Here is a 27,075-nt window from a genome sequence, read left to right as displayed (position 1 = left end):
CAAACCCATCAAGCATCATGACAGGTTCTTAATAGTCATGGCACTATGTAGCGGGAGGACTTCGGCTTGTATCAAAATACTTTTTTATCCATATTACAGATAATGTAAAGGATTTAATAAGTGTCTTTTTAAATAGGATCAATTAGATTCATTACCTGTGACTTTTCCCAGAGTCAGTGACTTCATAGTATTAAACGCTGCATCATATGAAAGTGTGTACTTCTTATTTTCATGGTCAACCTATAAAGAAAAACAAGGGCAGTTGAGTGAATACATGAGAATCATTTTCTAAGAGCTACAGTATAGATTAATCAAAAAGCAATATCCTAGAGAACTATTGTATATTGACTGCATTTCACCTGTACAGCTTTGTGTATTGATCTCACATCCAACAAAAACAAATTCAATGTAAAAAAGCAATTCAATCAACCATATTCCAGTTATGCAAAGTCTTTTGTGTTCCTACATTTGCTAACCATAGGTATGCAGCGAAATATAACACCTGAACAAACACGTCCTTTCCCTCCCGCTGGATGTGAACTCTATGCAGTCGTCCGTCTGCCAGGCTGCTCAGGATGGGGCTGAACACATCCGGTCTCTTCTCCTTATGCAGTTGGTACCAGATTTGTAAACTCCCTAAGAGGAACAGATGCATTAGCATATTTGGCAAAAGTTACTTATAGCTCTAGTCAGAGATGAATGATTTTGTTGTGAGCATGTTGTAAATCATTGTAAAAATCCATTTTATTATCCAGTTGGTACTTGGATTAGTCAAGCAAAAATTTAAACCATGTAACTCCAGTCATGGTGAATTATGTATGTTCCAATATAATAGTGAGTCATCCTGTAGCGTTCTTACAGAGCTCAGCATATGGACTTTACAGCTCCAGCTCCAGAGAAGAGTCTTGCATAAGTCTATAAGTCAATGTATTTATATATAGACTACGCAGGCAGCTACCTTAGCAGATGCTCTTTAAGCTTTATAAATATTAATTCCCTGGCAGCCTCTAGCCCTTTTTACTCTGTATTGAATTTGTCAATACACATTTATTTGTCCCTCCTACACACATATAGTGCAGATAAAGGGTCAGGATGCAGGTCGGTGCTGAGATTCCCTCACAAAGTTGGTACAGTTATATCTGAGACATCTCTTGACTTTCTTTATGTGCCAAAGATTACTGCACTTAACACTTTCATGTCAATATTTCTAAAAAGCATTGTGATTGGATTTAGCACAAAAAGAATGTGGGTGGTACTATTATGTAGGAATGAGTGTTGCACAATAAAAATTCACATTTTGGTAAGCTGGGTCAAGGCATGACTGATCTTAAAATAATAGCTCTTTAGGCATTTTACTGCCTCTTCCATGGAACACACAACTTAGTTTAGTGGGATTCTGCTCTTTTCCACACAATGAAAATTAATGGTGACCAAAAGGACAAAAAAAGTCTCATAAAAGCATTGCAAATCATAAATCGTCTCATATCATAAAATTTTTGAAATTTAAATATTTAGTTTCATGTTAGTTATGTTTCATGTTTTTATATATTCAAATATGGAGCATCAAGGTATCATTGATGACAAATGTTCTCATAATTTATCTATAAAACTATTATATGACTTAGGAAGACTTGGAATATAAAATAAGTAATTTGGACTACTGTTATGATATATTTGAGTTTTATATTATAGAGTTTATTAATGTTTTGAACAAGCTTTTAAATTTATATTTTCAGTTTTCATTTATTAAAATTATGGTTTCAAAAGTTTTAGTTTAATTTGTCATTTTATTCTATGATTAGCTTTAATTTAGTTTTATTTCAGTTTTAGTAATTTCAGTATTTCAGCTTTATTTTCATCTAATATTTTGTATAGTTTTATATTTAGTTAACAATAAAAACATATAGTTATGGTGCTTTTGTCATTGCTGGAGCTTGACGAAAGAATGACATATGGGTTTGAAACGACATGAGAACGAATAAATGACGACAGACTTTGCATTGTGATAGATGAGTGAACTATCTTGTTAGGACTTTTAATGTGACCTTGAAGGACAGCATGAAATTAGAAGCTTTGGTTATGTGAAAAAGCCTGATCAAGTTAGGCTGTTAATGTTTTGCTAGTTAATTGTGATTTACTGTTAATACGATTCGTACACCTTCCAGTGATCTACAAGGCTGTAAAACTGACAGTTAAAGAACCAATTCAGCAGGATTAATCAACAGCCGTGTGGCCTAAATCTAATTAGAGAAGAACACAATCAGAGAACTATAAATTTTTATGTTTCTTTAAATTCAATCTCGTAGTACAGTACCCAGATAATAGGGGACGCGAGTAATTAATTTAATACTGCAATATCCCTATTATAGACATATAAACCTTTCATAAACTAATATGATGTATGATAAAGGTTTGCACAGCCGTCTCACCGTTGCGTGCTAAGATGATGGCTACATACTGCTGACTGAGAGTGTTGACTGTGAGCAGCAGGGCAGGACTCTGAGTGGTCTGGAAACTCAGTGCCATGTTGTCTCTGGTCTTGCTATACTGAGAGGGGACAGGCAACACTGTGGCCGACCTGTTCTGAATGACAGAGAATGGCTCCTGAAATATGTAGGTGACCGACGCTCCTCTTTCAAAGGACATGGACACCTCTGTGGACACAAAAACACCAGATGGATATTGTCACTGGCTATAAATCAGACTACACCTGATTTCCTTCAAGTTTTGTTTAAACACATCAAACAGGGGGTATGTCAAGAAAAACTGTACAGCTTCAAACTCAACATGAAAGGCCATTTACAACTCACTTTTTTTCCCATAGTATGATGACACACAGAGACAGAAAGAAAAAGAGAAAGAAAGAAAGAAAAAAAAGAAAGACAGAAAGAAATAAAAGAAAGAAAAAGAAAAAAACAAAGAAGAAGAGAAAAAGAAAAAAAGAGAGACAGAAAAAGAAAAGAAAAAAGAGAAAGAAAGAAAAAAAGAACATAAAAGAAAGAAAGTAGGACTCAAAGTATATTTAACACAAAATTAAATATTCCAGATATTAAATATTCCGGATATCATAAAATGACTATGGCAGCAAGAATCAGAAGAAATACTTTGGCATTAATAACCATGTTTTCTTCTCTGTCTGTATTTGAACAATGTGCATCATCACAGTGACGAGCACTATTAGACACAGACTATCAGACAAGAGAACAGAACAGTCAGACTTTCTCATCTCGTCCTCGGCGCCTTTGATCAGATCCAACTAAAGAACGCACATCCGACTTTCTGATGTCTTCATGAATACAAATGTGTGGATTTTCTCCTCTTATTTACTGACAGATATTATACAACCAAGATTACATTATAAAACCTTGTATAACTACATTTCTGAAAAGGTATGTTTTCAAGTACGTCTGCCAGTATATCATAACTTTAATTAACAAGAAGCTAGAACATTCCACCCACACTAGAACAATGGCCAATTCAAACCTAGCAAGGTTATGATAAGCCAATATTGCTTTGTTGTTCTGTACTAATGGAAGGGCAGCTTTTCTGTGAACTGTTGGATACTTATGTAAAAAATAGCTTCGTTTCAAATTCTGTACATCAAGATGTTCAAAAATCCCACTCAACACGTACGCCTCCAAGACTTCTGTGCTTCACTGCTCATACAGGCAACATCAGAGCTCTTCAATCCAGCATCACACAGCCGTCGATAGAGCCCAGTTATTCAGTGACTGGCAGCGCTTTTGCCCACTGACATATGGAGCAATTATTTTTACAGTATTTTATGCAAATACATAGACGTCACTAAGTCATCCATGAATTCATGTTTCATATTACATGGCAGTTTCATCATGTCTGAGATAAAGATTATGCTGTTGGAAGTATTCATTATTGCATAATGACTGTCTGCAAAAACAATTCCAGGGTTTTAATTGTTAGATTGCATCTGATTATTAAAAAGGAAATGCATTTCATATTTCATTCATTTATTTATTTGATTATGTTTATTTGGTACTCACCAAGTCATAGCAAAAAGTAGATTCTATCAAATTAAGCATGTTATTAGTTATTTTGAAAAGTCTTTTTAAGTGCTTTCCTTTTTTCTTCTAGCTAATTGTCATTTTCTGTGTTTTGATTTAACGGTTATGAAAGGTTTCATTTATTGACATCACTAGTTCAATTTGGAATATTACCTTCTGTGCAAGAGGGTCCGCCGTAAGCGGAGTGAGTGCAGTCGCACATGTAACCGCTGCTCTTCTCGATGCATTTCCCCCGATTGTGGCAGAGCCGAGCTGAGCTGCTGCAGTGTCCCGCACACCCTGAACTCACTCCTGGTGTCACTTTGGCCCGTTCCTCCATGTCAAAATTCACTCCATTCATGTTTAATGCCCGAATACATCCAAGAAAGCCCCTTTGTCTTGTGGCTGTGCCCCCTGAGAGATGAGAGAGGAAATTATGAAGAAAAAAAAATCAGACATTTCAGTCTGACTAATCAGACATTTTTTTCAGAGGCAGATGCATGAAATGACAACTACTACTGGACTGAATGAAGAGTAACAAACGAATACAGCTCCTTTCTTTCTGTAATGCACTTTCAAAAGGTCAGTTTTACCAACAAACAGCTGGTTTCCAAGCTGAAGGCGAAGGTGTCCGTCAGGTGGTGTTTCTGTGATCCGCAGGGGCAGCTGGTCGACCTGCAGGCAGGACTCTTTCACATTGCGTTCGGCTCGAACCCAATGCCACTGCCTGTCGTTCAGCGGGACAGGAGATTTGACGGTCAGGACTACTGGCCCGTCGCCCGTATTAAAGGAGAAAGTCACAGCTGAGGGAGCTGGGTGCACAGGAACATGAGGATTTGAAAGCAGTCTGAACAAATAGAATAAATAACACTTCTAAAATGAGCCGGGATTCTCAACCCTGGCCCTCGAGATCCGCTTTCCTGCAGAGTTTAGCACCAACATTGATCACACTGACCTTCCTGTAACTTTAGTAATCCTGAAGACCTTGGTTAGCTTGATTTTAATTAACACTTATTAAGCAAAAATGCATTAAATTTATCAAAAGATTTTTAATATTACACAGAATTTCTATTTTAAATTCTGTTCTTTTGAAATAATAAGTATAAATATTTCTTGAAAAATTTTACCAACCTCAAACCTTTGAATAACAGTACATTAATACATTTTTAACATTTTAATTTGAATAAATTAACATTATTTTATGCATTATGGATAAAATCAGCCAATAATAGTTCAAGGCCCTGCTTCCTCTCAAATTTCTGTCCCCCCACTGACAGCTATGCAACTACCACTTTGACATCAAGTTCATAAAGAGATCGGAAAACTAATCCATTTGTATTGAGCGGTTAAGTCCAAATTTTCTGAAAAAACACTATACGCTGAACAGATTTTATTTAGGATTTTATTTACAGATAAACATTCAACACACACATCATTAATGATGAAAGGAAGCTCAAGCATGTTTACTTGACGTGCGAGAACCAATGAGGTTCATTCTCGTGTGTTATGCAGCACGTTTGAGCTTCTGCAAGAACCAATGAGGTTGTATGTCAAGCAGGTTCAGATGAGCTTGTTTATGTTCGCTGATCAATGCTTATATGTAAATAAAAGCCTACATTTAATCTGTTCATCATATAAAGTGATCATGTCTCTTCAGAAAATTTGGACTAAACTACTCAATTCATATGAATTACTTTTACGATCTTTTTATGCACTTTTTGAAGCGTCAAAGTGTCAGTTGTATAGCTGTCAATGGAGAGTACAGAACTGCTCAGATCTTTTTCAAAATATTTTAATTTGTGTTCCAAAGATGAATGCAAGTCTAACGGGTGTGGAATAACATAAGGGTGAGTAAATGATGACAGAATTTTATTTTTGTGGTGAACTAACCCTTTAATCTAAATTTGTGTTATATTAAAGGGAATGAATTGAGAAATCCAATTTTCAAGAAGATCAACACCTACTTCATCATCTCAACTTTCGTGTTAGTGAGATGACGAGGAGGGAAGAGCGATCAGGGGATCACTGGACTAAAAATCCAATTAGGACCTAAAGGATCCTAATGCTAGGAATGTGGTTATTTACTTTCAACAATGTGAATGTCTCAGTTGAGCATTATTTATTTTTATTCAGTACATTTCACTGTGTACTCTCAGTCGTAATTGTGGCACAGGCTTTTCAAACAGACTTTTACGATATGGACTCGACAGTAATGCCACAATATGCAAGTAACCGAGTTAATTCTAATATCTGAACAGTGACCAGTGATTTCTGATACATGTACAGTCAGATGTTCTTTGTCTCAAAATCGTTTGTAAAACCAGTGACTAAACGGTCAACTTTACATTGTTTCTCTTAGTAGGATGAAAATAATCTGTTATTTAAACTGTTATTAAATAATATATAGAAAATGATCAAAGAAACACTCCTGTTACAATCGCTGGAGCTGTCAATCAAACAGCGCGAGTTTATCAGTGACTGAGTTCTGGACTCCCGCCAAAACTCCCGTTACATTCAACGAATATTTTATTTACATCGTGTTTGCACTTAGTTATGATGAAAGCATTAGTTAGTGTGCAGAAATCGACTTGCAAAGACGAGATCACTGCATTCATGCGCTCAACATGTCTGTGATGGGCTACATGCTCATCACTGCAACCTTTCATGCCATGAACTAAATATAATGCTATAGATCTAAATATAATGCTGTAATCAACACTTTTCTTGATTAGTTAACTTTGAGAGCTGTAATAGTAAAAATGTGCCTAAAGTTTTCAAGAGTTCCACATGTACTAACACAGATCACAGCAGTGGGCGTTTACACTGAAGTCTCAGTGACAGACACGCACCTTCAAACAGAGTGTTTAAATCAAAGGCTAAAATCAGGGTAGGAAAAATACCTTTTATTTCTAAATTATGTCAATTTTTGATTTTTCTAAATTATGACAATTTTTTATTTAAAAATCATACTAACATTATAAGTGCACCCAAGGAAACATTATAAAATAATCAAATAATGCAGTTCATGACCCCTTTAAATTATTTGTGCAATTAGATTTCTAAAACAGAAACCTTAGTATGATATTTCTACAGTCTTAAAGATGTATGATAATGGGACTCACAGCTCAGCTCAACCCTGATAAAGTCTTGAATGCCCATGTTTTCCAGGAAGACCCCAGAGGGGGAAGCAGTCTTGAAGTAGAAGGAGACATCGAGGGAAAGCTCTGCCTGAAGAGCTGGGAACTGCAGACTTGAAGCCGCTTGATAAAAAGATACAGCATTCCACAAGGACTCTAACAGGGAGGAAGATAGATATGTGTCATATATTTGATAGTCTGTTCCTTTACCTGTTCCTTTTATACATAGCATTATCTGCTATCTGTCGTCTTTTTTCTTTTTCTTTTTCTTTTCTCTTTCAAACATCAAACCCTGTCATGTTTGACAACAGCAGAACAGATCATTTCAGTTCACGTACTGTCACCAGAGCACTGCAGGGGTCCTACGACATACATGGCTTCAGAGCCTAGTCTGTAAGTATCGCCAATCACAATCTCCTGCACTGGCAAGTGCTCCTTATATGAGAGGACACCAGTGTCATTCTCCCTGTAAACAAAAGCACAAATTCAAAACAGTCCTATCAATAAATGTATAAGGCAACAAAGAGACAGCATTTTGAAAAAAAAAAAAAAGACTGCACACAAATAGTCAATGGTTCGCATTCACTTATCCTTCATACGGTAGCCTATGCATATACTTGTGGGTAAAATGTTTAATGAAGAAAGCATGCAAAAATCATCAATCTACTCTATATTTATGATGCATTTTAGAATAAACTAATATGAATCATGGATATATTAGATATACACTACTGTACAAAATTTTGGGGTAGGTAAGATTTTATTTTTTGAGAGAAATTAATACTTTTATTTAGCAAGGATGCATTAAATTGATCAAACGTGTCAGTAAAGAATGTATACAAATTTTAAATAAATGCTGTTCTTTTGAATCTTCTAGTCATCAAAGAATCCTGAAAAAACGTATCACAGTGTCTACAAAAATATTTAGCAGTACAACTGCTAAATTTTCAAATGAGATAATAAAAATAAAAATGTTTCTTGAGCATCAAATCAGCATATTATAATGATTTCTGAAGGATCATGTGACACTGAAGACTGGAGTAATGCTGCTGAAAATTAAGCTTTGCATCACATAAATAACATTTTAAAATATATTAAAATTGAAAACAACATTTCCCAATATTACTGTTTTACTATAGTTTAAACAAATAAGTAAAACTTAAAAAATAAATATTTAAAATATAATATTTATATAATAATGAATAAATGTAATAAATTAGTGACCCAAAAATAAGTCTTATTTCAGAGTAAAAAAACCAAAACAAAACGGATCTGGCATCAATTCTAAATAAAAGTATTCTAGGCTTATATAAAAGGTGTTTACTGTTTTTCCATCAGGTTTTGAGCTTTGTCTGTGCACATAATTACGCATCTTGTGCGCAATTATCAGTGAATGAGACCTAGTGTTAGTAAAAGTAAGGTCCATCATCTCTGTAATCTAACAGACATAATGAGTTGCATTTGCCTTGTTACCATGACACTCTGTCTGCATCACAGTTGCAAAAGTAGTTGATGTCGACACAGTTCTCTTCCAGACCGCAGGAGCACTGCTGCACCCCTGGCTGGAATCCACCCCAGTAGGTCCTCTTCTCTCCTCTGCGGTCCACCCACCAGGACAGAGGGGTGCCATCTGCAACAACACCAGATTCAATCAAGTAATGGAGAACCTATATAAATGTAAGGCTCAAAAATGTAACATCGATATTGAATTAATGCACAACAAACTCATTGTTTCCATTTAAGACCTGTACAATTCAGTCCTCTACCTCCTCCCAAAATAATAGACAGTTTCAGGCATATTTTCGGTAATAGGCACAAATATTAAAAAACAAGGACAAAACAAAACCTTTTTTTAGCGTGTTAAATAATAATGTGGGCTATAGAGACATAATTTCATATGCAACTGACCAATTCACACATTGACATTAGTGTTTTTTACTTACTGTTACCCCACTTACAACTAGCCTATGCAGCCTAGGCATTATAAATGTAGCATCACATGACTTTATTTATTTATTTAATTATTTAATTTATTTAATAGGGACACGTGTGAACAATAAACCTGTACCACACTACAACATTTATAGCCAAGGCTAATTTGCAATGTCCGTCCCTAGAAGGGCTTTTCACATGCATACAGAGAGTACAAAAAATACATTTACATTTACAGTAACATTACTTAATTCTGACATTACATAAAGAATGTGCATTTGAGCGCAAACTAAAAATGATTGCACACTTGATCTCTTTTTAAAATACGCTTTAGTTCATTTTTAAAAGCCCCCAGATCTAAGTCCTGTTTCAGCTCGGTAGACAAGGAGTTCCAGAGTTTAGCACCCTGGACAGTAAAGGCCGACTGTCCGAAGGTCTTTTTTCTAACGGGCACTTTCACATTTCCATTAGCAGCTCCTCGTGTGATGGAGCCCACTGATCGAAGTGGGACTATGTGACGTCTGAGAACATCAGGGGCTTGATTGTGCAGACATTTATACATTAATTTCAAGTTACAAAATTTAATAAAATTTTCAAAGTTAAAAAAGTTTAACCTCTGCAATACTCCACAATGGTGTGTTCTGACAGATGTTTTATCTAATATTTTTAGTGCTCTGTTGTAAATCAGTCTTAAAGGCCTGATTGTTGTGGCAGTTGCCTGTGACCAGGAGGTTATACAATAACTGAGGTGAGAGAAAATTATTGCATGCATAAATGTATTTGCTGCATGAAATGGTAAACAGTCTCGTATGATTCTGAAACTATACAAGTTTGCCCTGGCTGTTCTAGTGATCTTTTTGACATGACTTTCAAATGATAAATGGGAGTCCAGGATTAGTCCCAGATATTTTACTTCTTTACCCTGGGCAATATTTTGACCATTAATTGTCAGATGCAGTTCTTCCAAGGGGTGTGATCTGGAAGCAAAACAAACTGACACAGTCTTACTCAGATTTAGGGTTAGTCCTGAGTTTTGAAACCATACTGACACAGAGTTAATGTGTTGCTGCAGCTGTGCAGTGATGGCCTCAACACTTTTGCCACTCACAAAAACAACTGTATCGTCTGCATACATTTGGAAACCTGCGCCCGGACAGATGTTTGGTAAATCATTTATGTACAATGTGAAAAGCAGAGGCCCAAGAATTGATCCTTGGGGGACACCTGTTTTCAGTGTTGTAAAGGATGACTTTTCATTGTTAATTATTACACATTGTTGTCTATGTTCCAAATATGTCTTGAACCACTGTAAAGTTGTTTTGTCAAAGTTCAACTGGGATAATTTCTGTAAAAGTACATTATGATTAAGTACGTCGAAGGCTTTTTTTATATCCCTGAAAACTGCTCCAACTATTTGACCTTTGTCAATTGCTAGTTTAAGTTGTTCAATAAAATAGCAATTGGCCGTTTCCGTCAAATATTGGGGCCGGAATCCAAATTGTAGAGGATGCAGTATGTCATTGAACTGTAAGAACATATAGCATGTAGACATATAGACTTAATTATGTTATACATTTTATTGACATAGGTAGTGATATATCAAAGATGTTAAGGTAAAATTTCAATAAGCAAATCAAAAATATGCCAAAAAATCTAAAACAATTATGTATGATCTTCCCTACTGTGGTCCATTTTGAACACGTGCAGAAATTAAAATAGAAACAAATTTGTTCAAACAGAGAGGAAAGGTGGCAGTAAAAGTGACAATAATTACTTGATAACAGTGACTGGGAAATATGATACCCCATTTGTGTTTGAAAAAAAAAGAAGAGTTTGCAGTCTCAAGTATAGACTTGGAAGAACTGACAGATCTTTAAACTGACAGTTTAATTTAGCACACTAAATCTGAACACTTGTGATAAGGTGTGGTACTGTAATAATGACTTCCAATAAATCTTTGGTCTGCACTGCATATTAACGCCAAGTGGAATTTAATCTGGGCAATAATTATAGTTTCAGACTGGGATGACTGCCAGACTGAAAATAAATATATGGATATTCTTTCATTCTCTGCTAGCTTATGAACTACAAGACATCTGTTACTTAAATAAAACTACTTTTGGGCTATATACATTTCAGCATTTGATCAAATCTATTGAGACCTGCCTCCTGAATGTGAGTGAGAAACACTCCCACGATATTATGCCACGATAATTACGTTACACCATGATAATTCACCCACTCCACTAAAATGAAATGAAAACCTTTGTCAAGACAACAACCCTCAAAATAAATATTTTAAATGTGTTAAATATGACAGAAAACAAGCAAGAAATTGTATTTTTAAGCCTTTAACATTAATATTTTACTGCTATATGTAGTTTAGATATCAAATAGACCATTTTCATCATGAAATACACTACTACTGTACTACTAATAATAATACTTCCAACATAACTCTATTACATCTTCAAAATTCAATCTTTTTTTGTATCTGTTAAGAAATATTTAAACGGAATGTTCAACTCATATAATTATCCATTTCAGTTTAATTTAAAGTGTTTTTTTTTTATTCTTCACATATGTAAATAAGTGCTGGGGAAAGATAATTTTAAAAGTAATGTGTTACAATATTGTGTTGCTATCTAAAAAAGTAACTAATTGCATTACTTAGTTACTCTTTATGGAAAGTGATGCTTTACTTTTTTTCACTTGGGCTGGGCTGGCTTGTTTGTTTGTTTTTAATATCAAACAAAACAAAAGTTATATTTTTGGCAAATGTAAAGGCCCTTTCACACCAGAAGTGTAAAATTCACACCTGTACAGTAGAGGCCGCAGCTCAAACAAACCTTTCTGCTGTGCTACCATTCTGGATTGCAGAAGAATATGATGCAGGAGAAGAAAGTTCAACACTCTTACTTCAGCAATTAAAAATAAAACATTGAAACACAAATGTGAAGTAATTTTTGCTTTTAGTCTATATTTAGTCTAGAACTACAATAGCCATAATGTTTACACAGCGAACCAAATGCCTCTGCACGTACTCCCGATTTCTCTCAACATGGGGACTGGAGAACTGTCAATAAATGGGAAAAGACAGCAACTTGCGTTACTTAGGCATTTGCCTACTTAGCTGACTTGTAACTAAGATATCACAATAGCAATAGCAAGAGAGGGACAGAGAGAAAACTAATATTTCAAAAGCAATAAAACAAATTATGCTTTTCATTCAAGACAGCTGGACCAGAAGAAAGAAAAAAAACATCTATTTTATGATACAGTATGTAGGGAATAATATTCTTGTTTATAGTCTGCAGGGATATGATATCTGTCTCAGGGGAACTGAGATGCATCATTTTTTCATTAACTGAGGAAAACTGCACATGACTCCCTTTAAGAGCTGCCCAAACTGAAATAACAGCTTTTCAAAATCTCTCTCTTCCTTCCTGCAGACACTGGATGACCATTATGACCTCTCTCACATACGTTTGGTGAGATGCTAATGAAGCATTTTTGCATGCCAATATTATCAAGTCATGCACTTTTATTTTCTCATGATGCTTTGACAGACCAAAATGTATTCATGCAAAATTCTCTTCAATTGGCATGTCTAATTTTGATTCATGTCACATCATAATTCAGAAAGAATAAAGAGAGGAAAGAAACATTATTGCTATTAGCTTAAACTAAAGTAACTGGCAAAATCAATCTATTATATGTAGCACTGATTGTTCTTTCAACAACATTGATGCATACTGATGGCCCTGTTTACATCTCGTATTAAGATGTGTTTTGGTCGATCGGATCACAAGTGGACGACACTAAATACAAAAGTAAACAGGGTCTAAAACTTTTTGAGCTTGTCCACTTTTGACCACTTCCAGAGGTAGTCGAAACCACATTCGACTGGATTACTTTCATGGTTTAGACCCTCATGTGGTCGAATGTGTTTGAACTGCCACAAAAGACCGCCTACTCTCCGCCTACTGACCTAACGCATGAACATTATGGGAAGCGTGCTAGCCAGGCAGGATTTAAACTTTGTTGGTTGAAGACCAAAGTTTGGTTTGAAGACGAAAACGTACCAAGCACAACGTTCTCTCACTATTACTGATTTCTAACACACAATCACTGTGTCTGTTGTGGTCTTGCGGCTGTCAGAGCAGAAACGAAAGCTGATACACTCTGTGTTTTCCGTCATCTCTGGGCGCGTTCATATGTAAATTGCACAAGCTTATTTTGTCGATTACATTGAAAGATTTGGAAAAAAAATCATTTACCCACCCATAGACCCTCACCTTGAAGAAATCAGGACAGAAGTGGTTGAAAGTGGACAAAAGAGACGGATTAAAACTAAAGGTGTAAACAGGAATGTGTTTCCCTCATCTACTTGTGGTCCGATCGACCAAAACGCATCTTAATGCCAGGTATAAACAGGGCCTGAGAGACTAAAACCAGCACTTACCCCAGGGGTTAAAGAGCCGTGACCTTCTACAGTGGTAGGTGACTCTCTGCTCACAGTGTTCTGACAGAGACACCAGGGCCTTCAGCTGTTCAGATGAGGCGCTATAATTGAACCATTCGACATGTGGCTTCTGCTGTGTAGAGCCTCGTACTCTGACTGCATTCGAGCTGTTGTGACGAACCACCGTCCACACTTTGTTCCCTACAAAATTTGACAAAACAAATTTGTGTTTTTTTATATACAATTTAAAAAATAGGAGTTATAGGGCCAAATTTACGAATAAGTTGCGCCAGCACAAACCCTCTTCCGGCATTAAAAAACTACTGTTAGGATTTTAATGCAGTGAAAACTTAGCAATGAAAAGGTATGGACATGGCGGCGATTAATGGAAATGAGCTGCTATGTCTGTGCTCTTTAATTAGTGCATTGTCAGTAGATCACCCACAGACCTTTCCACTCCCATCTGTCTCCCTCTAAGTTGCCGTTTAGTAAATCTGGCCCCTAGTGTCTTTCCAACAAATGCAGTGATATAAAATGTACAAGTATCACAGAATAATGATTCGGTTTATAAATAATAATAATTTATTCATATATACTTAAATACATGATACACACACACACACACACACACACACACACACACAAAATATAATCAGTTAAAATAAAACAAAAATATATAATAAAATACTCAAAGATGCAGAGAAATTATTCAAAAGATTATTGGTAATGTCTTAGTAGTCAAGTTAAATCTTGAAGAAGCATTGAGGGGCTGTTTACAAAACACAGTTTTCAATTAAAAACATCAAACTTTTTATGTGTTTTGGCCGTTCATTTACACGACAACGGGCGTTTTGGGTGCCTGAAAACGCAAACTTTTGAAAACGGGTTTCAAAGTGCAAGTTTTTGAAAACAAAAAAACCTGCAAATCTCTGAAAACAATGATGTCATGCACATTACGTGATTAATCTATTCATCGCCATCTAATGGCCTGGCAGCAGAATGCAGCGCTTTAGTCATTTTTGTGGATCTGTGTGAATGGGGATCGTTTTGAAAATGGTGCCGTTTTAAGCATATTGTTGTGGTACCCTTAGCATTTAGTAAAACTGTATACTATATCAAGTTTGGGGTGTATTTTATGTTGTATGTGATTAAAATTTAATTTATTTTATTTCATAATCAGGGAATTTGGCTAATAAATTATTAAGTTACCAGCCATTCAAAACTTCTGCTAAACAAAACAAAAATTTTAGAAATAAACCAGATTATCAAAATCACTGCTTAGATTTAAATATAGGAATTCTGAATCCTTGAATGGCTTGCAGTTTTACAACATCCAATCATTGTTGCAGAACACACACAAATAATATAAAATATAAATAAAAACAAAATTCTCAGTGACTTCTCTTATAAAACCGCATTTTTCATTGTAATTTCAGGCACACTCCAGAATTAATCTTTAATAGCAAAAGATTAGCCTTGACAGGCTGTCAATTCATAAAGTGATCAGCAGCAGTTTCCTCACAAAAGTCAGTGAACTGAATTCACTGTGTATTAAAGCCTCTCTTCCCTTGACATCCATTCAATACTCAGGACGAGTCATTCAGTAGGCTATTTGTCTTCTGAAGTTCAAGGCAGCAGTGAATATACAGAAAGCTCACTTCAGCAATGAGTTTGAATTTTACCCTCTACCACAGTGGTTCCCAATTCCAGTCCTCGTGACCCACTGCTCTGCACATTTTGTATGTCTCTCTTATCTGACACACTCAGTTCAGTCCATGGAGTCTCTCCTAATGAGCTGATGATCTGGTTCAGGTGTGTTAAATAAGAGAGACATACAAAATGTGCAGAGCAGTGGGTCACGAGGACTGGAATTGGGAACCACTGCTCTACCACATGGTGTTGCCATATGGCAACATACTCTTTGTTCATTTCCTTGCCACCGTCTCTTTAAGAAAACATTCTTGTGTTTTTTGTTGGAATGAGAAGACCTTAGTTTAGCCAATAATGTGCTTTGGTTAAGTCACATGACATGCAGTTTTTTTCTGTGGCGCGATTTATGACAGACTGCCATCTCTTGTCGGTAGTTGCTGAAAGCAAACTAAAACGAATTATAAAATTATAAACACAACACTTTTGTTTTTGCCCCCATTTTTCATGAGCTGAACTCAAAGATCTAAGACTTATTCTATGTACACAAAAGGCCTATTTCTCTCAAATATTGTTCACAAATCTGTCTAAATCTGTGTTAGTGAGCACTTCTCCTTTGCCGAGATAATCCATCCACCTCACAGGTGTGGCATGTCAAAATGCTGATTAGACAGCATGATTATTGCACAGGTGTGCCTTAGGCTGGCCACAATAAAAGGCCACTTTAAAATGTGCAGTTTTACTGTATTGGGGGTCCGGGTGGGGTCCGAAACCGGGTGTGGTCCGATGTTGATCGTGGCCTGTAGAATGTTGGTCCACTCCTCTTCAATGGCTGTGCGAAGTTGCTGGATATTGGCAGGACCTGGAACACGCTGTCGTATATGCCAATCCAGAGCATCCCAAACATGCTCAATGGGTGACATGTCCGGTGAGTATGCTGGCCATACAAGAACTGGGATGTTTTCAGCTTCCAGGAATTGTGTACAGATCCTTGCAACATGGGGCTGTGCATTATCATGCTGCAACATGAGGTGATGGTCGTGGATGTATGGCACAACAATGGGCCTCAGGATCTCGTCACGGTATCTCTGTGCATTCAAAATGCCAGCAGTAAAATGCACCTGTGTGCACCAGTGGTGTAGTCTATTTTTTTGTAGTGAGTATACTGTAATATACCCCCCCCCCCCCCCCCCCCGCCTCCTCATACTCACCCATCCCAGACCGTCACCCCATAAGCACCACCACACTCACTAATGCATACAGTATGCATCGACATGTAATTGAGAGCAGTATGAAATATTAGGTGTTATCAACATGTCAATTTATTATAAGCAACACAAGACTTTAACAGCCATTTACAGCTGGGGAGACTGGACTGATTTTCTACTGTTTAGTGTTAATCACCATCTAACTCAGCCAGTTACGAGCTACATTTAACCTTAGATGTTATATGAATATGGTCCCTGAAGCACAGGTTTTATCAGTTGACAATAAAAAAATTAAAAAAATGAAACATTATAGGCACAAATACAAATTTACTTTTAGAAATGGTGTTTTTGAAAAAAAAAATGGTGTTATTGTTTTGGCAAGTTTAGGCTACTCTTTAAATTAAAACATGTATGAAAACTTGTGTGATATTCCCTTAAAATAACGTTTTAATAGATTTTATTATTATTATTATTTTAAAATTCATTTTTACTTTTTAATTTCTTTGAGTTAGACCGAACTTTTATTTTGGTGGGTTGTAGACATTTGAGTTTCTGTGTGTTTTAATAAACTATTATTATTATTATTAGGCCTACTTGTATACTCTACTGTGCAATAGTAATATATTTCTGTTATAATTTCTTCAAGTTATACCGAACTTTTATTTTGACAGGTTGTCGTAAAGACATTACAGTTTCTATGTGTTTGTATATGAAACGAATGAATGACTTTTATCAAATGAAATGGTGAAATTCTCGTGAAGTGACTCTCTGCGATGAAGTGCACATGTAGCCTAGTAGCTCATGTCTCAATACAGTGAAACGCTGAAAACACCACGAGCGTGATCACGCGTGCTTCAGTGTGTGTGTGTGTGTGTGTGTGTGTAGTGGAGCACACATTGAGCGCTCATTCATTCCCAGAGACGCGTAGAACAATTGCAGTCTCTTTTAACTTTAATATTCACAGACACTAGTCCATATCGAGATTTGATTCATTGTACAGCCCTACTTTTGATTTATTCATTCAAAAATAGCCAAATTTGGTGACGTTCTGCTTAGCAAGCTCCATTTGTGACTGGATTCCGCGATTCGGTGTCGCTTCGCAAACACAGACGGGGTGAATTTATGAATGAAAGTGAAAGTTCTGACACAAAACGAAGTTGTTACGCATCCTCACGATTTTTTAAGTGGGTATACGGAAATCCTTGGCCTTTTCTAGTGGGTATATGGCATATACCTGCGTATCACGTAGACTACACCACTGGTGTGCACCCATAACCCCACCGCCACCATGGGCCACTCGATCCACAACGTTGACATCAGCAAACTGCTCACCCACACGACGCCATACATGCTTTCTGCCATCTTACATGTACAGTGTACATGTACATCATCCGTGAAGAGAACACCTCTCCAAAGTGCCAGATGCCATCGAAAGTGAGCATTTGCCCACTCAAGTCGGTTACGAAGACGAACTGCAGTCAGGTCGAGACCCCAATGAGGACGACGAGCATGCAGATGAGCTTCCTTTAGATGGTTTCTGACAGTTTGTGCAGAAATTCTTTGGTTATGCAAACTGATTGTTGCAGCAGCTGTCCGGGTGGCTGGTTTCAGATGATCTTGGAGGTGAAGATGCTGGATGTGGAGGTCCTGGGCTGGTGTGGTCTGTGGTTGTGAGGCTGGTTAGATGTACTGCCAAATTATCTTAAACGCCTTTGAAGACAGCTTATGGTACAGAAATGCACATTCAATTAACGGGCAACAGCTCTGGTGGACATTCCTGCAGTCAGCATGCCAATTGCACGCTCCCTCAAAACTTGCGACATCTGTGGCATTGTGCTGTGTGATAAAACTGCACATTTTAGAGTGGCCTTTTATTGTGGCCAGCCTAGGGCACACCTGTGCAATAATCATGCCGTCTAATCAGCATCTTGATATGCCACACCTGGTGGATGGATTATCTCAGCAAAGGAGAAGTGCTCACTAACACAGATTTAGACAGATTTGTGAACAATATTTGAGAGAAATAGATCTTTTGTGTACATAGAAGATGTCTTAGATCTTTGAGTTCAGCTCATGAAAAATGGGGGCAAAAACAAAAGTGTTGTGTTTATAATATTGTTCAGTGTTTTATGAAAAAAAATTAAATGGCAATTTTTTTTCTAAAAATTTCCACTATTGTATGTTGTTGCCGTATGGCAATATATCATAAAGTACCTTAAAATAATGAATTTTTTCCAAGTTTTTAAGTTAAGCCATTCTAAGAAAAGAGTCAAATATTTTTTTCTATTGGTCTATCATAATGCGTGCGGTAGAGGGTTAAGTGTTTGAAAAAACAACTGTGTAAACAGAACATGTATATTATCTTATTTCATATGAAGCATTTTTCAAGCCAGAATACTGAAAAAATGCACAATCTTCCAGCCTAGTCACAAATATTTGTCCCAAGCTGTTGATAATGTAATTTAATGTTTTAAAGACATGATGCTTCTTGTCCAAAGTATGACCCTCTTTACAGTTTGTTTTGCTAATGTTGGAAACTCCTGGTTCGAGGGCATAATCTTTGAATCATAAGCCACCAAATTGGCTAGCGAGTGTATTACCCGCCTGTCACCCGAGTGTATTAATCTGATTAATTAACCGGGTATCACCTGATTTTCAACTGCATTTGGTGGGTTGGCGGGTGTTAATTTCAAACCCTCTTTATAATGTATATATATAGTGCTTGTAAAACACGTGGGAAATATATAACAGTTTTGTCAAATAAAACATTTGAGATGGGGTGAGGACAGGAATAACTGACCTGTAATATTGCAGTAGACCTGAATGGGATTAAGAGGGCCGCTTCCATCAGGATCTACAGAGAAATATCCAGAAGTGCTTCCTGCAAGCCTGTAGTGTTCACATGAAGCTTCATAGACGGCTAGGAACACAAACAGAGAACAAAAGATTTCATTAAAGCACCTGAAACATTTCATAACCTAGATCAAGGCTATTGTTTGAATCTTCTCTGCTGTCTAGATGTATGCACTTTTAACAGACATTATCCAAAGATGATTCCTGTTAAAAACAGACTTTGAGGAAAAACAGGGATCTTCAAATACAATGTATTTGATAATGTCCATATATGTCATGTTAATTTCTGTATCGTCTGCATGTTTTAAAAGCATAAGCTCTAATTCAAATACCCAAAGGAAATGTTGATATGTGACCCACTAATTGTTACTATTTAGTTTAAAAAAGATAGGTGTTGTAAATAAAAACTTCCCAGAAATGTTGTGTGAACATTAAATCTCACATAATAAATAGACAGTGTGTTTGAAATGTAGGAATCCATTGTGCAGACCTACAGTTATGGCACGTAGCTCCACTGTATCCTGTACCAGTGCAGTCACAGGTGAAAGAAGACCACGTCTGGGAACACTGGCTGCCATGCTCACAGAAATTATACAGACACCTGTCAGGGAAATGGAAGAAACATAAACACACAAACATTTAGTACAATATAAATATACTGTGAAAAGAATGAGAACAAACCCAGTGTTACCAAAAGTTACAATGCAGACTTCATTTAAAGGGTCATGACACCCTAAACCAAAATTTCTGAGATTTTAACAGAGGTATGTGTGTTGAACACCATTGAAGACAAAGTTAGCATCTGTTAGATTTAATAGTAGGGGGAAAATGGTTAAATTTTAGTTTTTTTCCGCTATTTTCGTCTTCCGGGTTTAAGATCTTCATCGTGTCCACGTCACAGACTATGACGTGGCAGAGCACTATAGTACTCTGATGACTCATCGGTGTCTCATAATTATTAATGAGACTGAGTTTTTTATCCAATGAGAAGACACTTTCTATTAATTATTCATGACACCACGTGGATCTTTCCAATGACAGACATGTCAAACTATAGGCTTGTTCAACTTCATGCAGCTCTGCGCAGACCGATCGGCGGCTGACTTGGAGCAGTGCATGCCGGTTAGAAATTTTGTCCGACTTGATACAGCGCCGACGCCACGTGACTGTGACGTATGCCATCAAAGTACAGCGAGAGCAATTCGAGAGTAGCCGGAGAACTCAGCCAGCGCAGCTTCTCAACGTGTTTACACGACAGTTTCACATGTTTTGGCCCCTTTGGCCTTCCATAGCATCCAGCCGCAGCCGATGTCGAACACACCTAATGATATCGCCTATCGTGTAGTAGATGAGAGAGGTAATGATGGGACGCGCTTTTGTTTTCGTGGTGCAAAAGTTCCAGTGCATCTTTCCCCGCAATTCTGCCAGGGCTAGACTCTGACTGCGGGCGGCTGGTTGGCCATCAACCACGGACACATCTAAACTATGTACAACCGTACAACTGGAGAATGGTGGACTTCGACCTTTAAACAGAATATAAGCAGTCAGCATTTATTTTTAATAGGCTCATTTCGAATAAAAGTTGTCAGTCGACAGAGAACCTGCTACATGTCCATCTCAAGTCAAAATCTATTTTATGTCAGTATGTCAGTATACAATTAAGTTGTCGCCGGCGTTGAAAAAGACCTTAATGTGGCCTTGCCACTCAGACAGCATCGAACAGTCTGTTAAATCAAGAGAATAGTTGGGCGTTTGACGGAATATTTAATATCAAGTGCAGCTGGATCTAATTTAGAGAGGGTAAAATTAATACTTAGATTTTTGTGAGGAGAGTATCAGAGACAGGGCTGATGTGATTGTCGCTTGACTGGAGAAAATGAATTTCATTTCCAAGAATTTATTTGCTTTTCTATGAAAAGCACTGAGGTTTATAATCTGTAACAAAGGAAACCTTTTACAAATGAGAGAGCAAAAAACTAAACAAAAGCTCAAAGCTTACTCAATAGAAGCATTCAGTGTAATATTGGATAACAATAAATGCCATTTTACCAAGCATATACTATTTAAAAAATACTGTAGATGAACATTAATTTACAAAATAAAAATGTTTAGGATTTAGGATTTTATTAGGCCAATTTCAGCTCATTTCATCCCTTCTGTTTTCCTCAATGACAGTGCTAAACGAGCCCTAGATTTCTTCCTGACTGTTGTTTTATTGCAATGGCTTTCGATAAACTAACACAGAGACATGCAAAAAATTGATATGCTTTCAGGAGATGTGTTGATTAATAGCGCATTAATTTGTCTGCTTAACTTTCACAATTACCAGCCTTTTAGCCTGCATATATTATTTCACAGAGCTCAGTTTGCACGTCTGGTCCCTGAAGAGCCCACTTTACGAGGCCTCCACGTGCAATACAGCCATTCAAACAGCCATTAACCACTACAGGGAGAGTCAACTGCAGGCTGGATACTGTTTCAGGTGATGATTTCATTACCTCGGTGCTATTTCTAGTCATGCTTGGAAAAGGGCTTTGCTGGACCATAAAATTATGCCAACCAACGTGCAGAACTGCTCTGGAGCAATAAACCGCCCAGTGAAATTTTAGTGAGAGGTTGCTAGTAAGGGGACATTGTCTAAAGTAAAAGTCGATGACCTGAAAATTTGTTGTTAGGTTTGTGATGTGGAAAAAACAGGACACTATGTGTGTTTTCAATGAATGATGGACAGTCATTCTCCACTGGTGATTTTAACTGGTCATATAAGTCCCATTAAGTCACATAACGGTCACTTTAATACTTCAGTAACATAAAAAATTTAGAATAGCATTAATATTATTAGCAATTTAATGCAATAACTGTAATATAGATACATAAATCAAAGAACTAATGCATACATCAAAATGGGAATTAAAAGATAATTGTGACAAGATAATTAATGACCTTATTATCAATGGGACATGCACAGCAATGGTTAGGAATTTTGGGGGATTCCAAACTGATGCCAAGAATTACATTTTTTTAATTAATCGAGCACAGCGTTAGTTCAGACAGGCCACGTAGGCATAGGCTGGGATCAGCTGACGTGGTCAGCTGTCAAATTACTCCAACCACTACCGTTCTCCTATTAGACCGGAAGGATATATATACGCGGCATTTCCGCCTGGGAAATATGCTTAAACTGCTCGCAACCCCCCCCACCCTCACCACTATAAGTATCAAGCATATTTCTGTGCACCTTTTGGCTGTTGTCTTCTTTGTTTCAGATTATCAAGGCTTCCAAGTCCTAGAGTCACGGACATCATCGTGAGAGACACACCTTTCCTCATAGCAAGCTACAGTATAGACGTCCCGGACTTCACTGCTACGTCTACATGTTTAACCACGGCTTAAAGACATTACTAACTGTCTTAATCATCTGTATATTGCTCAAGCTGATGGTTCCATAGGGGGGTTAATGCCAAAGCTATGTATGTCATTTATTATGGAGCAAGAACCCCCATAAGGAACCATACCGCCAAAGATAAATTGTGTTCAATAAACTCAAGTAAACTTGCCAAAGTGGTCTTGTCTGAAATAATTTTATTCATCAAGGATTCATTAAATTGATCAAAAGTGACAGTAAAAACTTTGACATTGTTACAAAAAAATCTAATGAAAATGTATTGTGTTCTTTTGAAAGCAGCACAACCATTTTGAACTGTGATGATAAATGAAAACTGGAGAAATGGCTGCTGAAAATTCAGCTTTGCCATAACAGGAATAAACAACATTTATTTTAAATTGTAGTAATATTTCACAATATTAATGTGTTTACTGTATTTTTGATCAAATAAATGTACCCTGAACATTTCAAAAACCTTTAAAAATCTTCCCGACCCCAAACTTTGAATGGTAGTGTACTTTCATGCATAAAATGATTACTTACTAAAATCAGTACTAGTATAGATTACTATTTAAACTATGTGAAAAAATTATATTTAGTGATACAAAATCCTTTAATAGGCTCCAGCATCCCCAGGACCTTACATGACAAGCAGTTTGGACAATGGATTGACATTTCTATAGTATTTAACACATTTAGTTATTAAAAATATTAAATTAACAGCATATTTAAGATTAACTTTAAAAAATGCTGTCAATAGAATAAAGTAATTAAAATTACTTGTGAGTTCAATTTGAAAACCCCTGAACTAAACTTTACGTTACTAGCAAAAACAGTACCCCAAGTTATTAGGTAGAGGGAGGGGGGAATGACTTTATAAATATGCATTATATATATATTAACTATACTTTAATATTATTTACTGTATAAATCAACACAGAATTAAAGTTACAACATTGCCACTTTTAGTTAGTTTGCTCATTTGCAGATATCTCACCCTGAATCGGCTTCCCATGTGTCACCACCTTCAGACAAAATACGACTACATCATTAAAATAAAGAAATGGATGTCTTCCACTGAGGCTTCATTAAGTTCGAAAAATGTAAGTGCTTCACAAAAGGGAAAAAAACTGAACAAATTTGTCTCCATGGAGAAGCTCTCTTTGACAATATCCAAAACCCCAAAGAGGGCAAAGCATTGCAGGGGTCAGCTATTTTGGCACACGATTATCAGAGACAGTCTGAGGCTGCATACAGAGGGGGCAGAGACGGAGGAAAGGTTCAGTCTAGCAGCCGGGAGCATTCGCCCTCTGGCAGGCTCACAAAAACTGTCACATAGCTCACAGCGGAGCCTCTCAGACTATGACAGCTGCTCATGAATGATTTAGACTTGCCACTGATGGAGGGGTCTTGTCATGTTCATACAAGTTCACTATTAATAAAATCCCACTGTACAGACAAGCCAGAGGGACATGTCCCTGCCACCAAATGAAAACATACTGAGAGACTGAATTAAAGCTAGTACGGTGATCTGGTTGAAGGCAGGGTAGGTGATATGCTGGTTGAAAGTCTCTTCACATCCTGATAGCAATCACTAAGTTAAGTGGTCTAAATGTACACCGCGTTCCAAATTATTATGCAAATTATATTTTACACTGATTTTCCTAAATAGTCGATGCAAATAACAGTCAGTATAATTTCAAAAATTATTATTATTTTTTTTTTTTTTTTTTTACGAGTCACCAACCGTTAGGGTTTAAGTCAAATTTCATTGAACAAACCAACCAACGAAAACAGCATTTTTTTCAAAAATAAAAAAACTCAAAATGCACTGTTTCAGATTATTATGCACAACGGAGTTTGAAAACATTTTATAGGTTGTAAAGAACTGAAAATGGTCATTTGTTGAATTTGCAGCATTGGGAGGTCATATTCACTGAAATCAAAAGCTATTTCAATCAAACACATCTTAACAGGGCAAGTTACATGTTAACATAGGACCCCTTCTTTGATATCACCTTCATAATTCTTGCATCCACTGAACTTGTGAGTTTATGGAGAGGTTCTGCTTGAATTTCTTTGGAGGATGTCAGAATAGCCTCCCAGAGCTGCTGTTTTGATGCAAACTGCCTCCCACCCTCATAGATATTTTGGTTGAGGATGCTCCAAAGATTCTCAATTGGGTTGAGGTCAGGGGAGGATGGGGGCCACACCATGAGTTTCTCTCCTTTTATGCCCATAGCAGCCAATGACACAGAGGTATTCTTTGCAGCATGAGATGGTGCATTGTCATGCATGAAGATTATTTTGCTACGGAAGGCACGGTTCTCTAAGGCAGTGGTTCCCAATTCCAGTCCTCGTGACCCACTGCTCTGCACATTTTGTATGTCTCCCTTATTTAACACACCTGAACCAGATCATCAGCTCATTAGGCGAGACTCCATGAACTGAACTGAGTGTGTCAGATAAGAGAGACATACAAAATGTGCAGAGCAGTGGGTCACGAGGACTGGAATTGGGAACCACTGCTCTAAGGTACCCTAAAGGGGCCTACCAGCTCTCTCCTCATGATTCCAGCCCAAAACATGTCTCCACTACCTCCTTGCTGACATTGCAGCCTTTTTGGAACACGGTGGCCATCCGCCAACCATCCACTACTCCATCCATCTGGACCATCCAGGGTTGCACGGTACTCATCAGTAAACAAGTCTTCATGTATTTCTGGGCCCACTGCAACTGTTTCTGCTTGTGAGCACTGGTTAGGGGTGGCCGAATAGTAGGTTTATGCAGAACTGCAAGCCTCTGGAGAATCCTACACCTTGAAGTTCACGGGACTCCAGCACCAGCAGCTTCAAATACCTGTTTGCTGCTTTGTAATGGCATTTTAGCAGCTGCTCTCTTAATCCACTGAATTTGTCTGGCAGTAACCTTCCTCATTATGCCTTTATCTGCACAAACCCGTCTGTGCTCTGAATCAGCCTCAAATCTCTTTACAAGTACGATGATCAAGCTTAAGTTTTCGTGAAATATCTAATGTTTTCATACCTTGTCTAAGGCATTGCACTATTTGACGCTTTTCCGCAGCAGAGAGATCATTTTTCTTTCCCATATTGCTTGAAACCTGTGGCCTGCTTAATAATGTGGAACATCCTTCTTAATGGATTAGTTCACCTCAAAATAAAAATTTCCTGATAATTTACTCACCCCAATGCCATCCAAGATGTTCATGTCTTTCTTTCTTTCTTCAGTGGGAAATAAATTAAGTATTTTGAGGAAAACATTTCAGGATTTTTCTCCACACAATGGACTTCAATGGCAACCAGAATGTTGAAGTTCAAATCAATGCAGTTTCAAAGAGCTTTGAAGTGCGTCAAAGGGCTCTGCACGAACCCAGTCGAGAAATAAGGGTCTTGTCTGGCGAAACGATCTGTCATTTTCTAAAATTGTTTAAAAAAAAGTTGATATAGGCCTACTTTTTAACCACAATTGTTTGTCTTGTGCTGGTCTGCGACATGCCATGTATTACGTCATCACGTTGGAAAGGTCACGAAAAAAAGAAGAAGAAAATAATAAATTAAAACAAAGATGTCGGACGATTTTGAAGTTGGAAGAGAAAATGAGATGGAATTTTTCACCCTTCCCTACCTTTTTGAACTGGAGTACACAGACAAATAACTTAGATGACGTGACTCGTGACCTTTCCAACGTGATGGCGCAATGCGTGGCGTGTCGTAGACCAGCACAAGACAAACAATTGTGGTTAAAAAGTATATACTTTTTTTTATTTTATTTTTATGACCGATCGTTTCGCTAGATAAGACCCCATTCCTCAGCTGGGATCGTGCAGAGCCCTTTGAAGCACTTCAGAGCCCTTGGAAACTGCATTGATTTGAACTTCAACATTCCGGTTGCCATTGAAGTCCATTGTGTGTAGAAAAATCCTGAAATGTTTTCCTCAAAAAACTTAATTTCTTTTCCACTGAAGAAAGAAAGACATGGATGGCATTGGGGTTATCAGAAAATTATCAGGAAATTTTCATTTTGAGGTGAACTAATCCTTTAAGTAGTTTTCCTTTAATTGGGCTCACCTGGCAAACTAATTATCACAGGTATCTGAGATTTATTTCAGTGATCCAAAGAGCCCGGAGACACAATACCATCCATGAGTTTGATTAAAAAACTAAATATTTAAATGTTTATGACACTTAATTCCAATTTTCATTATAATTTGGAACGAGGTATATTATATGCATTTACATTGTCTGTGAAAGGCGTAGGACCATAAAATGTTCTTCCAATCATAGCTCGTTCCGAGGGCTACGATGAGATGTCCTACCTGCCAACGTATGTTTTTACATACCCTCACACACCGTTCGCGCAGACATTGCACGTCATCAGCGTGTGAGTTTTAAATGGCATCAATATACAT

At 37.2% G+C, this 27,075-nt stretch overlaps 1 protein-coding gene across 1 annotated transcript in view; it reads right to left on the bottom strand.

The window, feature by feature from the left end:
• cntnap5a (contactin associated protein family member 5a) overlaps positions 1-27,075 on the bottom strand; it is an 84,131-nt gene that overhangs the window by 4,694 nt on the left and 52,362 nt on the right. Inside the window, exons 11-21 of the mRNA XM_084121396.1 lie at positions 19,756-19,862; positions 19,209-19,328; positions 13,554-13,754; positions 8,630-8,786; positions 7,495-7,622; positions 7,142-7,312; positions 4,613-4,831; positions 4,194-4,433; positions 2,430-2,654; positions 503-636; positions 156-240 (exon numbers count right to left, since the gene is read on the bottom strand). Coding sequence (XP_083977522.1) covers positions 156-240; positions 503-636; positions 2,430-2,654; positions 4,194-4,433; positions 4,613-4,831; positions 7,142-7,312; positions 7,495-7,622; positions 8,630-8,786; positions 13,554-13,754; positions 19,209-19,328; positions 19,756-19,862 — 1,787 coding nt within the window. The remainder of the gene's footprint in view (positions 1-155; positions 241-502; positions 637-2,429; positions 2,655-4,193; positions 4,434-4,612; positions 4,832-7,141; positions 7,313-7,494; positions 7,623-8,629; positions 8,787-13,553; positions 13,755-19,208; positions 19,329-19,755; positions 19,863-27,075) is intronic.

Source organism: Abramis brama (assembly GCF_963993115.1).
Source record: "Abramis brama genome assembly, chromosome: 8".
Taxonomy (NCBI): Eukaryota; Metazoa; Chordata; class Actinopteri; order Cypriniformes; family Leuciscidae; genus Abramis; species Abramis brama.
This window is presented reverse-complemented; position numbering and strand designations above follow the sequence as displayed.